General features: G+C 36.1%; 2 protein-coding genes across 2 annotated transcripts; both read left to right on the plus strand.

Moving 5' to 3' along the window:
* Positions 1–2,398: 2,398 nt before the first annotated feature.
* On the plus strand, positions 2,399–3,513 carry LOC110687080 (nuclear transport factor 2-like). The gene is made up of 2 exons (XM_021863708.1): positions 2,399–2,886; positions 3,336–3,513. The coding sequence occupies exons 1-2, from the start codon at positions 2,587–2,589 to the stop codon at positions 3,408–3,410; spliced, it is 375 nt and encodes a 124-aa protein (XP_021719400.1). The 5' UTR covers positions 2,399–2,586; the 3' UTR covers positions 3,411–3,513.
* Positions 3,514–3,932: 419 nt separating this feature from the next.
* Positions 3,933–5,400, plus strand: LOC110687082 (syntaxin-125-like). Its single transcript, XM_021863709.1, has 2 exons — positions 3,933–4,773; positions 4,946–5,400. Exons 1-2 carry the CDS (start codon positions 4,295–4,297, stop codon positions 5,379–5,381), a joined length of 915 nt encoding a protein of 304 aa, XP_021719401.1. The 5' UTR covers positions 3,933–4,294; the 3' UTR covers positions 5,382–5,400.
* The last annotated feature ends 12,134 nt before the right edge of the window (positions 5,401–17,534 follow it).

Consider the following 17,534-nt stretch of genomic DNA (forward strand, 5'->3'; position numbering starts at 1 on the left):
GGATGATGAATATAATGCTCTTATTAAAAATAAGACGTGGGAGTTGGTGCCCCGTCCTCCGAATATGAATGTGGTTCGTTCTATGTGGATTTTTACTCATAAAGTTAATCTAATGGTGATTTTGTGAGCCATAAAGCCCGTCTTGTAGGTGATGGCAAGACTCAACAGGTTGGCATTGATTGTGGTGAGACTTTTAGTCCGGTGGTGAAACCAGCTATAATCCGTACTGTTCTCAGTCTATCTCTTTCAAGGGCATGGACAATTCATCAATTGGATGTCAAAAATGCCTTCCTTCATGGTGAGCTACAGGAAACTGTTTATATGCATCAACCCTTGGGTCATAGGGATCGTGACCAGCTAGATTATGTTTGCCTCTTGCGTAAGTCATTATATGGACTTAAGCAAGCCCCCCGAGCTTGGTATAAGCGTTTTGCAGATTATGTTTTATATCTTGGGTTTACTAACAGCACAATGGATAATTCATTATTTATCTATCGTAAGGAGTCTGATATGGCATACATTTTACTATATGTTGATGATATAATTCTCACTGCCTCTTCTGATATTCTCCGTTGTTCTATTATGGATCTTCTTAGCTCCGAGTTCGCTATGAAGGATCTTGGTCCTTTGAATTATTTTCTGGGTATTGCTGTGACCCGAAATAATGGAGGTATGTTTCTATCTCAACGGAAATATGCCGAGGAGATAATTGAGCGAGCAGGGATGTCCTCGTGTAAACCATCCCCTACTCCGGTTGATACGAAGTCAAAGGTTAGTGCTACATCTGGTACTAAATTTGACTATCCCACTCTCTATTGGAGTCTTGCAGGGGCTCTTTAGTATCTTACTTTTACTAGGCCGGATATCTCTTATGCTGTTCAATAGGTTTGCTTACATATGCATGATCCTAGAGTTGATCATATGACTGCTCTAAAAAGGGTTATTCGATATGTTCAAGGTACATTGGAGTACGACCTCCATTTATATCCATCTTCTTTTTCTACTCTGGTCTCATATACAGATGCAGATTGGGGTGGGTGCCCCTACACACGGCGTTCTACTTCTGGTTATTGTGTATTTTTGGGTGACAATTTGGTGTCTTGGTTGACAAAACGACAACCTACATTGTCGAAATCGAGTGTAGAGGCAGAATACCGTGGGGTGGCGAATGTTGTTTCCGACTCCTGTTGGCTTCAGAACCTTCTCTTGGAGTTGCATTGTCTGGTTAAAAAGGCCAATCTTGTTTATTGTGACAATGTAAGTGCGATTTATTTATCAGGTAATCCAGTTCAGCATCAACGGACGAAACATATAGAAATGGATTCATTTTGTCAGGGAAAAAGTTGCTCATGGTCAAGTTCGAGTGCTTCACGTACCTTCACAACATCAAATAGCTGACATCTTTACTAAATGCCTTCCCCTAGTATTATTTGAAGATTTTAGGGACAGTCTCAATGTCCGCGGACCTCCCGCTTCAACTGAGGGGGTGTGTTAAATATAGGATATATTTGAATTATATTGTATAGTCAAAGTTGTTATTTAGTTACCTTATCTGTAGCTTAATTGACGCCTAATGATAGGCTTGAATGTATGTATATATTCTGACTTTCCAAGGAATACAGGGAAGGAAAACATTCCCTAAATCTTTCAACCTACTCCTTTTTAGATAATTGTTTTAAAGTAGGTTTTGATCTGATTCAATTGATTGTACATTTGCTACAATTTCAAGTAAGTCCTTACTAATTCATCAATTTGTATAGGAAAAAAAAAAAAAACCTTACTCACACCCAAACTCTTACAAAAAAAATAGAGATAAAACCCAATAATAAGTAGTAATAACCACAATATATGGGTTACAGAACTCTTCAATAGCCCAATAGGAAGAGGATGGAACTAATTGTAAACATTAAATAGGTTTCAGCAAAGGAAAAGCTAATGCATAATGCAAAAAAAGGATGCTCTTTGCCTCTTTCCCTTTATCAGATTTGTAGCTTTGCGTAGAACCACAGCAGACAATTCTCATCCAACTTTAAAGCACAATTCCATGAATGCCCTCTACTAAAAAGAAAAATCATCTTAGTTAGTTATACATTCTATGTTATAGCTACATTCCATTGGTAAATTGGTATTGTAAAAGAATTACGATTATTAATTAATATTTTAAAATAACTTTTTATATTGTATTGATATTAGCAAATGATAAAAGTCAATGTTACATCGGCTATTTCGATAAACTTACCTCTTTCTAGCAAAGAAAATTATTAGCACAACTTATAAAATTATATTCTAGAGTGGCGGGACTTGAGGGAGTACAATAAAAACCTCATAACCATCTAATAACTCAAGGGGGCTACATGGTAAAATTGGATGTTCCTAAAGCTAACAAGCAGTCCCATGCCACCTTGAAGTATCTTTGTATGCCGCATTAGACACATTTTATGCTTTGCTTAAGCATTATAGAAATATTCTTTAAAAAAAAGAGAATAAAAAAAAAATTATGCTAAAGTTATGTTATTCCCTCTATATATTAGTATCCATTAAGAATATAGTTCAAAGAGAAATACATTGTAACCAAGAGAGAAAAAAATGGAAGATTATGAAGGGTTAGGAACATCATTTGTAATTCATTACTACAATTTGTTTGATAATGAACGTCCTTCTCTTATTTCTCTTTATCAACCAACTTCTTTGCTCACTTTTGAAGGACAAAAGTTTCAAGGTGTAGAGGAAATATCTAACAAGATCAATAGTTTGCCATTCAATCAATGTCTCCATTCGATTAGCACCATTGATACTCAACCTTCATCGATCAATGGAGGTATAATCGTCTTTGTGAGTGGTAGTTTGCAGTTGGCTGGAGAAGAGCATCAGCTACGATTTAGCCAGGTAGCTCCAATTTTTGCTTGTTAATTCTACGCATGATCACTTGTGTAGTTAAGTTCTTGAAGTTGTTAATGTTAAATGTCGTCCTAAATATTTAGAGTAAAAATTACCATACTTCTTGTATATATCCCTTATATCATAACACTATTGTTCACTATAAAAAAATTTTAGATAAACTATTTTCGCTAAATATATCCTTCTTTATATTGGTTTTGGTTATATAGGGATTATTATGAAAAGATAGATTATATAATACAACTGTTGCACCACATACTCTCTTACAACCCCTGTAAAGTAGGGGCAGGGGTATATGGAAAATAAAGAAAGAAAAGATTGATATTAAGTGTAATTGTTACACCACACTAGCCTAATCGGTTGCATGCACTAGTTTAATTGCAGTTAAGTATTATTATCATTGTAATTTGTTTGTTGATTGATGTATTTTGATGCAGATGTTTCATTTGATTCCAACAACGCAAGGGAGCTACTTTGTGCAAAATGATATATTCCGTCTTAATTATTGTTGATTTGCTCATGGCTTTTTCCAGGAATAAATCTTGGTTGTAATTGCAAACAATATGTATGTATGGATCAGAAATTCAGAATTAATGTTCTTCATTTGGTAATTTAGTTTTTATTTGCAAGTAAGTTGTATTAGTAACAAACAAGTTGGTCATATGATCAAGCTAAGTCATTGATTTCGAAAGACCCAGGCCATCTTGGGTTAGTAATACTCCCTTTGTTGAAAAAGTTGGCCTGATGACACCACCTCTTAGGTCAAACTTTACAATTTTTAGATCATCAAATATGGAGTATATAAAATCTTTATTTCGCATACATGAAAGAATAATTAATGATTTAAGACGAGTTTTAACATTAAGTATATAAAAACCGTGAAAAATGAATTAGGACAATAAGACCTTTAACATTAAGGCTAGCTAGCTAGAAATCTAGAATAACTATGGACAGTGGAGTTGAAAGAATCGTTGCCATGATAGGCATGGAAGATTTTATATACTCCATGATAGCCTAATTAAGGAATGTATCATTTTAAACCATCCTTTTTTTCCGATGGGATGAATTTTGTATGGCCCTAAACACCTATGAACTACAACCGTTAATAGTTTTTACCTTCTTCTTTCCCCAATACCCCAAAAAGAAGCAAACATTTTAACAAACTTTCTCCATTATTTTAACTTTGGTGATTAATTTTTCTTTACACAGTTTTTTTTTTCTCTTCATATGATGAAGAGGCTAATTGTACCTAAATTTTCAATTAAGGTTCGTCTTCACTGTATTCGATCATTAGGAAGAAGAAAATATATATTGTTTGAATTCTAACAAAAGAATTGTAACATATTAGTGTTGGCTAAGATAACATATCAGTACTAACTAGGAAATAAAAGCGAAAATGAATGACCTATTTTCAAACTCTTTTAAGAAGCACTCGGAATTTGATCAACAAGGTTTCAAATACGATGTGGAATCCGGTACAAGGGGTATGAACCTTGACAAGTTCTTCGACGATGTGGAGAGGGTAAAGGAAGACATGAGGGAGGTGGAGAGGCTTTACAAGAGGCTCCAAGACTCGAACGAAGAAAGTAGGGTTGTCCACAATGCCAAGACCATGAAGGAGCTTCGTGCACGGATGGACTCGGATGTGGCTTTAGTACTTAAAAAGGTGAAGATCGTCAAGGGTAAACTTGAAGCCCTAGACAAATCTAATGCACAAGCTCGTAACGTGCCTGGTTGTGGACCGGGGTCCTCAGCTGATAGGACCCGAACATCGGTGGTAAGCGGCCTAGGGAAGAAGCTTAAGGACATGATGGACAACTTCCAAGCCCTAAGAGGGAAAATGCAATCTGAGTACAAAGAAACTATGGAGAGAAGGTACAAGTAGTAAACTAAAAATTAAACTATCATCTTATAAAATGCACAAACTTGTAATAATTATATTCATAAAGCATGTGGTTAGATTTAGTATATGAATATTAAAAAGTAAAATTACTTCATTTTAAGGAAATAGAGAAAGTAAAATATTAATGTATTCATCTTCTCTTAGGTACTTTACTATAACCGGAGAGAAGGCAGATGAGACTATGATTGAGAACCTAATCGAGAGTGGAGAGAGTGAAAACTTCCTCCAAAAGGCAATACAAGATCAAGGAAGAGGGCAGATGCTAGACATAATATCGGAGCTCCAAGAAAGGCATGATGCTGTGAAAGAGATTGAGAAGAATTTGATTGAACTTCACCAAGTCTTTCTTGACATGGCTGCTTTAGTTGAGGCTCAAGGACAACAACTTAATAACATCGAAAGCCACGTTGCTCATGCAAGCTCCTTCGTGAGGCGTGGAACTGATGAACTTGTGGAGGCAAGAGAGCAGCAAAAGAACTCAAGGAAGTGGTACTGCATTGCCATTGTGGCTGGGATTGTGCTTATATTTGTCCTTGTTTTTCCTTTGTTTATCAATGTTATTTTGCCTCATTTGGTTTAATAGAGGAAGATGGGAAGTTAGGGACAAATTTAAGGAAAGCAAAAAGGCACAAACTACTAGATTTTGTACATCAATTCTTAGGGATGAACATTTTTGGATCGTTACCTTGTTAAGTTTGTAATGATGAGTTACAAAATTTTAAGTTTGTTATGTATGATATACACAATTGTACTTTATCTTTCTAGGGTAGTTCAATTCTATAATATGTTTATAATTGAAAGTTATGTATACCTTGTATATCATAATCTCTAGTATATAAGCTATAAATCAATTTCATTTTACATGAGCTTTTTTGACATCGAGGAAAGTGTTATGACAGATGAAAGAATGATAGATAGAAAAACAACAAAAACACACTATATATCTTAAGGAACATACAATTACAATTTACAAATACTCGTAGCTAATAACAACGTAACACTCCCTAATACGTCATTTATAAGAGCAAAACACATTCAAGACCCTAACAGAAGGAAAAAACAACCTCACCAAATACAATTAACAGCAAGACTCGAATGTTTGGGCACAAAATATGTACCCAACACATTATTGCACTTGAAGCCCCTTTCATAACTTAAGCCATGTCAGCAAGATAGGAATGTAATTACTCGTATTACTTATATACATCAATTACTTATATACATCATAGAAAATTTTAAAACATGCACCAAATTTGGACCCAAACAAAACCTAAACAATGAATAATGATATGTGCATTAGTACTCGTATTACTTATGTAGAATATAAATTTCTTACATTATTGGAACTTGTAGGAATCCTTGTCAAAATCATGCATGATTGGTGTTATTATGAATTATTGCTTAATCTTTGATTAACATTTTCGATTCAAACTTTTTATGAGTTTGTAAATATAAAGTATTATTTTGTACAAAACATGTACTACGTTTCATATGAAAAATCAATAATACGAGTTTAAACAATAAAAAGCATATAAGCATATTGTGACCTGAGACCACTTGACCAATTTTCATCAACTTTAAAACTTGTGTAAAATGCTAATTCACGAGCCCGACTTTTATAATACGTGAAACATGTTGGTCCTTGGGTTAGGCCCTTGGCCACCCCGACAGCTCGACAGGACCTGAGGGTCTCGGGCTGGACCGAGATTAGCCATGCCTAGCCAATTCAAATCCTAGACATGGTGGTCCCATATATAAGGCCATAACTATGCCAACCTATGCCAACACGAACAGTGCCAATTCTACGCCCTTGGCAAGTTTTATGTGACATAGTGGAGTATCATAAATTAACAAACACCATGTATTTAGATTCATGAATGAGGCAATTCCAAATTCACGAAACAAAGCAACCAAATTTTCAATACTAAACAATAAGTCAATAAGAAATCACAAATTCACAATATATAGTACAGCTCACTTGCTAGCTTTTTCCTGATCTAGTCAAACTAGCTAGGCAACGTGATTAAGTATAGCATACGTTCAATTAACTTCATAGCTATATTTAATCTATGATTTATCAGGGCACTAGGCTCTTAGTAGTTGGTAGGATAACATCATCCTAAATACTTATTTGATCCAACCAAGTTCGATTATCTCGAGGGAGCCGAGCGCAAATTATAAGATGCACTATGGTTTTGTAATTCAATAGTTTTGTAACATAAACTGAACATTTAGTCCATATAAAATGAACATTTCCTTATAAAATATGAACATATAAAATTGGATATTTTTGTTCATTTTTTGTGAAGTGTTCATATTTTTTTTACTAAATGTTCATTTTTTATAAATTGTTCATATTTTTTTTACTAAATATTCATATTATAGGCGTGGTGCACAAATATTTATATTATAGGCGTGGTGCACCTATTTCTAGGTGCACCATGGTACACATAATAACTATTGGGAGCCAAGAAAGGAATATCAAAATTTAACGATTCTTGTTAATATATACTCTTTTATTATAATGCATACTTCCTCTGTTTTACAAATATTGTAACAAGGATGAAATTACGCATTCCAAAGCACATTTTATATGCTATATCTATAATTATATAAGAGTAAAAATTATAAAAAGTTGATAATGTGAAAGTATTTTACGAGACGAATCTAACAAGACCCCCACATGACTATATTTTACTTTACGTATAAATCATAATATATGGTCAAACAAGCGTGATGAATACTGTAAAAATCCAATTGTTGCTATATTACTAGAACAGAGAAAGTATTATATACAACTTAGGATATATTTTATCGGTTTTGAAAAGCTACTTCGCATAAAGATTGTGGAAGTATAAAGGATATCTTGTTATTTTTGTTGTATTTGTCTTTGTTAGGGTATTTACTTTTTTGTAATAGTAACACTTTGACTTTACCACTAAAATTTTTACTTTGATAATTTCTTTTCTAATATAATAGAAACAAATAAATATCATGTAAAATACTAGCTATTGTATTTGTCCAACAGTAACTTTTGTGTGCGGCTGGCGCGGCCACACCGTGTGGTAAGTTAACATACACCAAGTAACCCCTAACTAACGGGTAACCCCTGACCGAGTAACCCCTTACCAACTACCTCTGACCGAATAAGTAACCCCTGACCGACTGAGCAATCTCTAACCGACCAAGTAACCCCTGATCCACAAAGTAATCCTTGACCGAGTGAGTAACCCCTATAACACTTAACAAAGTAATTCCCATAATGGTTGGTTACACGGTGTGGCCAGTCACATATAAAAGTTTGTGTTTGTTTAGATATACTTGTTCAATTTTTTTTTGTTTTTTTTTTTTTTTTAAAAAAAAAATTTACACCTAAATGATTTTTAAATAAATTAGTGAGCAAAGTTATGCATACGTGACAAATATACAACTCAAAGTGAAATTACTAGATAATGAAATAACATTACGAAAGTATATAGAAAAGCAATATGTGACATTCCCTATAAAAGTAGGTTAATCGAGAAACTAACATAAATTGCTTATAAAAATAATCAATACGGGTATGCTCATATCGGAACTTACCGAATTGTGGTAGACTGTTTATGTGGCAAAATAATTTGTAAAATGATTAGATAATTAAGGAGGAATCTAATCATACTTTATGGAAGTCAATGGGCATTACATTGGGTATTATGTGATGATAATAATAATAAGGCTGACTAATTAATGAGAAGAATTGGCTGCCGAAGACAATTGTCAAAAACATATATGGTTTATCACAAGTCTTTCTTGCCATTTGTAAAATTAATTATAAAAATATATATATAATTAAATGATGAATTAATACAAATAATTAAAAATGATGATTGGTATGTCACAGTTTGGGGTTTGAAATTTTCTACTTATATGATCTGTCCAAAGAAATCTCATGTACTAAGATAGGAATAAAGTCATATCACTAACATTGGTGAAATATTTGGTAGAAAACTATCGTGAATTTTTCAATGAAACTTGAAATATGGTTATCAATACTAGCTGGAAGTTACCAAGTAAGCAAGAGATAGTATTAAGGGTGTATACTTGCTATGAATTAATCAATAGGGTGGACCACAATTTCATAAATTTATCAAATCAAAATTAATGTTCACAAATAATGTAAAATAAACCAATCATTTGGGGATGATGTAATGAGTTAATGACTACAGTATATATTATGATTCTTGCATGAAAAAAATACTTTAAAAGCCTACTATAAAAGATACTCATCTCTTCGGTGACATCTGATAAAATTGAAATGATATTATAAAAGGTACCCAGTAGTCATTTAAACAAGTAAGATATATATATATATATATATATATATATATATATATATATATATATATATTGGTTCATCAAGTGAGGTTAAGATAGTAGAGTAGTGGCATTTCTAGTTCCTCATTATCAAAAATACTCGTACATAGATTAGGGATTAAAACTGATGGGGCGCAAACATAAATGGTCCTTGTCTCTTTGGCCTAAATCATGTACATACCTTAAAAATCATGTCATAATATAGATCATAGAGTAAGCAACATCTTATCCATTCAAATATACTAGAACCACTAATACACGATCTAGTTGATCATGATAAAATAGTTACTCAAATCTCAACCACTAACCTGCTAGCTAGAAAAAAAAAAAAAAAACACTAATAAATATTGCCTATAATTGCTCATTTGTCTAATTAATGTCGCAAATCTGCTGACAAAATATATTATGATTTATATTTTTCAGCCAACAATTGTTTCACAGAAAGCAACAAAGATTAATAACAGTTATAACACCCTAAAACGTGCACCCTACCATAAAAAATCTCTTATACCCAATATCAGAACAACACAGACATACTAACAGTCTAACATCATCCCTTGAGATTATGCCAGCCTAAACTATGATTTTTTTTTTTTTTTTTATGGTCTAATCAAAAATCCCGAACGAAGTATATGCTTCATTGGGTGAGGTCGATAGTGTATAACCACTTAACTTAATATTCATCATTTTATATTTTTCTTCGTTCACTTGCACAATATGTATGCACTATTTTCTGTTGATTATCTAAGCATTATTTGCTACTCCGTACTTGCTTAGATCATGGTTTTTAACTATCGGTTTAAGCTTTAATTAATTTTGTTCTTTAACATGGTATCAGAGTCCAGATATGGGCCAATATTATGGACAACTCAAATGTGAAGGAGAGTGTTGAGCCTATGAACAAATCCACATGTGAGGGGGAGTGTTGAGCCTATGAACAAATTAAACTCACTTGTGACTTGAAAGTATTGTCACACATTAGGCGAGTGTAAAAGTGAGAGTGAGTTTTGATATGTGTATCCATATTGAATAAAAGAGAAAATTGTGTCCACTTTATAACGCTAAGGGGCTACTCTCTTCATTGCCATGTGGTTTTTAGGTAGAACATGCATCCTTTGACTAATAAAATGGATACTTGTAACGGGTTTGGCCTACACCTATTTATCAAATTTTGACCATAAATATATGCAAGTATGTATATGTGGCATGACCGCGTGACCAGCCACATAGGTTTTAGTAGGGGTGAGCAAATTGGGTACCCGGTCAAAATTTTAGGAACTGGACCCAGAATTGGTTGTTAAAATACGGAATTGGAATTGGTTCAACCGGGTCCTAAAATTTAAGAATTGGAATTAAAACCGAAATGGGTACTGATTTCGGTTCTGAGTACCCACTTATGTAATCTTATTGTTAAAATATAATACAAATTATAATACTTATTTTGGTCTATTTTCATTTTTAGCGTTTAATTCTTATATTCATCTATGCATTAAGCTATTTGTATTTATGTTAGGTATTAATAATACCTTTCCATTTTACTTACTAGATACATTCAACATATTTTTATTATTTAAAATTTATTTATTTTAGCATATATTGGGTACGTAATCGGGTACCCAACCGGTTTTGGGTCCAAAAAGTTGAGAGTTGAAATTGGAATAAGTTGTAATCGGGTCCTTAATTTATTACCCCGAATTAGAACCACCGGGTACAATTCTGGTTCCACACACGTTGGTTCCTAACCAGTTGGGTATCCGAAAATTTTGCTCATCCCTAGATGTTACTCCGTCAGCATTATAATGATTATTTGGTTAGTATTTACTTCATAGTCAAAATGGTACAATTATTTGATAATAGATGGAGTACGTATGAGTAATGAACACTCCTAATAACTTACAAACAAACTACTTCTATATACTTCTATAAACTACTCGCTTGTCACTTGTGTAGAATATCAATAATATCAGATAGCTAATAATGTTATCTTATAAGTTAGAACTTATGCACAACTTTAAACTAAATATTTATGATAATCAAAGGGGAGGCACCAAGAGCATCTCATGACATAATATACTCCGTAATACTTCCCAGTAGAAATATTCTAAATCTCTGACATGACCTTAAAAGGGGAATCAGATTCGAAAATTACAAGCACATTGTGATATATGAGAAAGACCTAATATATATCCATGTTGATGCCACGAAACATTAAACTATATTTTGTATGACAGTTATGATTTTGGCATAATTTCTATGCTAATTTAACACCTGTAGTTTAATAACCCCATATTTCCCTTTGTTTTAGCTTAATTTCTCTAATTTCGTACTAGTTGCCTTTTCTTTTCTGATTGACCCAATTATAAAAAATAAATTATTAAAAAAAAAAAAAAAAGAAGAAGAAAGAAAGAAAGAGAAAAAAGTTGCATCATAGAAAGCTGGTAGCTTGGATTCTTCAAGATACGCGCATTTGAAATCGTAAGCAAAGCTGGAATTGTGGTATAAGATGACACATAATGACCCATTCCATGCATACATGCAGTTGATGTCCTTTCTTTTTACCTCTTAATTACGCTGTAAATCTTTCGTAATTATAAATGTCTATGTATTTTGATTTAATTACCTTAAAACGGTTATTTGTGTACGGATTATAATAATTTGGTGTAAGGATTAAAGTGTTCAACTAACTTGCAATCAACCCACAATAGCAATGAACAAACAAGCATAACAATCAAGAACAACTTTAAAGGAATTAAAGCAAGTAAAAGGAAGACAATGTTACCGTGGGAAAACCCGAGAACCGGGAGAAAAAAGACCACCCTTGCACTATGGAGTAATATTGATGATGAATGAACTCAAGAATTACAAGCATGAATTGTATAGAATTCAAATGCTCCTCACAAACCCTCTCAAAACCTCTCTATGTGTCTAAATGTTTGTGAATACTCAACAAAGAGGCTTAGAAAAGGTATATATAGTCTAGGTAGAAAATACAATCCAACGGCTAAGATTAAAGCAAATCGCACAAGCCGAAAACGAAGCGACGAAATAGGGAGCAGGGAGGTTCGGCCGAACCTACCCAGAGTTCGGTTGAACCTAGGGTGGTTCGGTCGAACCTCCTTGGGTTTGGTCACTCCTCCTCTAGAAATGTAAACTGGTGCACCTACTGACTTAAAACCGGGTTCGACCGAACTTTTCACAAGTTTGGTCGAACCTTAACAATAAGGCAGCTTCTATGCAATCTCCTTATGTCTCCATGTATTTATCTATCTCCACACTAATCCTAACAATCTCCCACTTGGAGATAGGATCAAACATGCACCATAGACTACCACATACACACTCCTTCCTCAAGAACACTTAATACATTCATCAAAACAATTTCACCATAGCACAACACTCCTTCAAATTAATGATGGAGTCCAATTGAGGTCCTACACAACCTCAATTTGTCACTAGAAACAGCTTTAGTGAGCATATCCGCCGGATTCTTTGAACCGGCAATCTTCCTCAAACACATCGTGCCATCCTTCACCAAACTCCTAGTATAGTGATAACGCCTCTTGATGTGTTTAGTGCGATAATGAAACATAGGATTCTTAGCCAATTGAACCGCACTTTGGCTATCACTATACAACGCACAAACATCTTGTTTCATGCCCATTTCTTCAAGGAAACCCTTCAACCATTCCATCTCCTTTCCCGCTTCCGACATAGCCACATACTCGGCTTCCGTCGTAGACATAGAGACACACTTTTGGAGCTTGCTCATCCAACTAATGGTCGTACCACCAATAGTATACACATACCCCGAAGTGCTTTTGCTTGAATCATAACATCCTCCAAAATCGGCATCAACAAAACCTTCCAAAACAACTTCATTTCTCCTAAAGCAAAGAGCCATACTTGAAGTACCCAACAAATACCTCAATAGCCACTTCACGGCTTCCCAATGTCTCTCACCCGGATTTGACATGAACCTACTCATAACTCCCACTGCGTGAGCAATGTCGGGCCTCGTGCAAATCATAGCATACATCATGCTTCCAACGGCCGAAGCATAAGGAACAATGGCCATTTTGTCCTTCTCTTCCCTTGTCTTTGGGAAATCCTCCTTAGTCAACTTGAGCTCACTTGAAAGAGGTGAGCTTCGAGGCTTTGCATCAATCATGTTAAATCTTTTAAGCACCTTCTTGACATACTCCTCTTGAGATAACTTCAACACACCCGTTGAGCTATCCCTAGAAATTCTCATGCCAAGTATTTGCTTGGCCTCACCCAAGTCTTTCATCTCAAATCTTCTTGACAACTTCTTTTTCAAGTCATTGACAATTTCCATACTAGTTCCCGCAATCAACATATCATCAACATACAAAAGCAAGTAGATATAGCCATTGTCATACCTTTGAAAGTAGCAACAATGGTCACCTTCCGCTCTCACGAAACCATTGCCTAGCATGAAATTGTCAAACTTCTTGTACCATTGTCTAGGAGCTTGTTTCAACCCATATAGACTCCGTTTAAGCTTGCACACCAAGTTCTCTTGACCCGGAACTTGAAACCCTTCCGGTTGCTTCATGTAGATTTCCTCCTCCAAATCACCGTGTAAAAACGCGGTTTTTACATCCATTTGCTCAAGAAATAAGTCCTCCGAAACCACTATAGCCAACAAGATCCTTATAGTGGTTAGCTTCACAACCGGAGCAAAGATCTCATGATAATCAATGCCCTCCTTTTGTGAAAAACCTTTCACCACAAGTCTTGCCTTGTACCGAATTGTACCATCCGGTTCTTCTTTCTTTCGAAAGATCCACTTGCACAAAAGTGCTCTCTTGCCCTTAGGCAACTCAACCAGCACCCAAGTGTTGTTTTTCTCCAATGAAGACATCTGATCTTCTATTGCTTGCTCCCACTTCAACGAGTCACCCATGCCCATTGCCTCTTTATAACATTCCGGCTCACCGGAATCCGTCAACAACAAATAATGCAAGGATGGAGAATATCGGTGTGGTGGCTTGATTGTTCTTGATGATCTCCTCACCGTTGGTGGTGTAGATGGCTCTCCATGAACCACAACGGGCTCACCCATAACTACTCGCTCGTCCGTTTCCAAGTGATCATCATCATCCGAATCACTTGAATCCGAATCCACCGGAACATGAGCACCATGTTGAGGAGATGCTTGTTGAATTTGCACCTCAACTTCTACCTGTTCAACTTCCTTATCACTTCTAACCTTACCATCTAGCTCAACAAATTCCCGCTCATCTTCAATTGATTCTTTCTCAACGGATTTCCCACCAAAGTTGTCTTTGTACAAAGAGCTCTCATCAAAAGTGATGTCACAATGCCTAACAATCTTTCGATTCTTAGGATCCCACAATCTATAACCATATTTCTCACATCCATACCCGATGAAGTAACATTTGATGGCTTTTGGGTCTAGCTTGTCTCTCTTTTCGGATTGCAAATAGGCCACACAACCAAAGGTCTTCAAGTGAGTGTAGGACACCTCCTTACCACTCCACTCCTCCTCCGGTATCTTGAATTCCAAAGGTACCGAAGGTCCACGGTTTATCAATTAAGCCGCGGTACTAACGGCATCCGCCCAAAAACATTTTGGAAGGCCCGCAAACAACCTCATACACCTCGCCCTTTCAAGTAAGGTCCTATTCATCCGTTCCGCTACCCCGTTTTGGCGAGGTTTACCGGGAATGGTCCTCTCCAAAACAATGCCATGCTCCTTACAAATGTTTTTGTAAGCTTCCAACTCATACTCTCCTCCATTGTCGGACTTGATTGCCTTAATCTTCTTGCCCGAAACATTTTCAACCTTCGCCTTCCAAGTCTTGAACTTCTCATTCACTTCCGACTTGTGCTTCATGAAATATACCCATACTTTCCGGGTTGAATCATCAATGAAAGTGACAAAATAGTGAGAACCACCAAGGGACTTGATGGGGTATGGGCCCCAAACATCCGTGTGCACAAGTTCTAGCTTCTCCTTCTTCAGGGACCGTTTGGTTTTTGTGAAAGACACCTTCTTTTGTTTCCCAAAAACACATGTCTCACAAAATTTCATGTCGATTGATTTCAACCCCGACAACTTACCCTTTGAAGCTAGCAATTTCATCCCTTTCTCACTCATGTGACCAAGCCGAGTATGCCATAGCTTAGTCTCATCATTTGCGGTTGTAGCAATCATGCTTGTACACCCTAAGGTAGTGTACAAAGTACCGGTCTTCGTGCACCTAGCCACCACCATAGTTCCTTTTGACACTTTCCAAGTACCCTCACCAAACATGGTTCTATAACCGCTTGAGCCTAGTTGACCCACCGAAATCAAATTTTTCCTTAGCTTAGGTATGTACCTAACATCTTCAAGTTTCCATGAGCTCCCACTTGAGGTCTTGATCATGACATCTCCCTTCTCCAAAATTTCCAACGGTTCTTCATCCGCAAGGTACACCTTTCCAAACTTGCCACTCTTGAAGTTTTGGAAAATCTCCTTACATGGAGAAGAATGAAATGAAGCTCCCGAATCAAGGATCCAAGACTCAATGGGACTATCAACACTCAAGATCAATGCATCACCGATTTCATCGCTTGATGCCAAGCTAACCGATGAACTAGCATCATCGTGGTTCTTGTGGTTTGAACCACCCTTCTTCTTGGGATTAGGACATTCCCTCTTAGTATGCCCTTTCACACCACAACCCCAACACACAATGTTCACCTTCCCTTTCGACTTACTCCTCCCTCTAGACTTCGATCTTCCTCTTTGAGCACCTCTTTGTTGTCTTCCACGTCCCCTACCTTCACTAGAATAAGCACCACCCGATGACTCACCCGAGTTCTTCCTTCTCAAGCTCTCACTCAAGATTAAGTCCCTCACATCATCACACTTCAACTTCGACTTTCCGGAAGAGTTGCTAATGGCGGCTACAACGGTATCCCAACTTCTAGGAAACGATGACAACAAGATCAAGGCCCTCACTTCATCATCAAACTTAATCTCAACCGAAGCTAGTTGAGAGATTATTGAATTGAATTCATTTATATGTTCGGGGGCGGAACCACTATCATTCATCTCAATTTCAAACAAACGACGCATCAAGAACACCTTGTTCATAGCCGATGGCTTCTCATACATATTGGACAATGCTTTGATCACACCAACCGTCACTGTCACATCTTTGACATTGTAAGCAACACTCTTAGCCAATGTCAATCTAATCACTCCAAGGGCTTGTCTATCCAATACTTTCCACTCCTCTTCCTTCATACCCGATGGTTTACTAGTAAGGGGCAAATATAGGTTCTTTTGATACAAATAGTCCTCTATTTGCATCTTCCAAAACCCAAAATCCTTCCCATCAAACTTCTCAATTCTCAACTTGCCTTCTTCCATTGCAAATCAAACACACAAAGTTCACAATAGGTTTTCAACAACAAAGAATGCAACTTGACACCCAAGACTCAAACTTTGAACACCTAAAGTTCCAAACTTTGAAACTCAATCACAATTTCAAGTTTAACACAAACCCTAAATCATCAAAACACCAAAGATTCTACCTTGGCTCTGGTACCAATTGTAAGGATTAAAGTGTTCAACTAACTTGCAATCAACCCACAATAGCAATGAACAAACAAGCATAACAATCAAGAACAACTTTGAAGGAATTAAAGCAAGTAAAAGGAAGACAATGTTACCGTGGGAAAACCCAAGAACCGGGAGAAAAAAACCCACCCTTGCACTATGGAGTAATATTGATGATGAATGAACTCAAGAATTACAAGCATGAATTGTATAGAATTCAAATGCTCCTCACAAACCCTCTCAAAACCTCTCTATGTGTTTAAATGTTTGTGAATACTCAACAAAGAGGCTTAGAAAAGGTATATATAGTCTAGGTAGAAAATACAATCCAACGGCTAAGATTAAAGCAAATCGCACAAGCCGAAAACGAAGCGACGAAATAGGGAGCAGGGAGGTTCGGCCGAACCTACCCAGAGTTCGGTTGAACCTAGGGTGGTTCGGTCGAACCTCCTTGGGTTTGGTCACTCCTCCTCTAGAAATGTAAACTGGTGCACCTACTGACTTAAAACCGGGTTCGACCGAACTTTTCACAAGTTTGGTCGAACCTTAACAATAAGGCAGCTTCTATGCAATCTCCTTATGTCTCCATGTATTTATCTATCTCCACACTAATCCTAACATTTGGAGTATCAGATGAGTACAGTTAAAACCAACTTATGTTATTCATTTAGTTTTGCCTAGAAACAAGTGCACGATGTGCTCTTAGAAATTTTATTTTGCTCATTTGTTCATGTTCAGGTATAATTAGTTTGGACAAATTGGGCAAGAGGACTTGTCACTTTA

The sequence above is a fragment of the Chenopodium quinoa genome, unplaced genomic scaffold (genome assembly GCF_001683475.1).
Source record: "Chenopodium quinoa cultivar QQ74 unplaced genomic scaffold, ASM168347v1, whole genome shotgun sequence".
Taxonomy (NCBI): domain Eukaryota; kingdom Viridiplantae; phylum Streptophyta; class Magnoliopsida; order Caryophyllales; family Amaranthaceae; genus Chenopodium; species Chenopodium quinoa.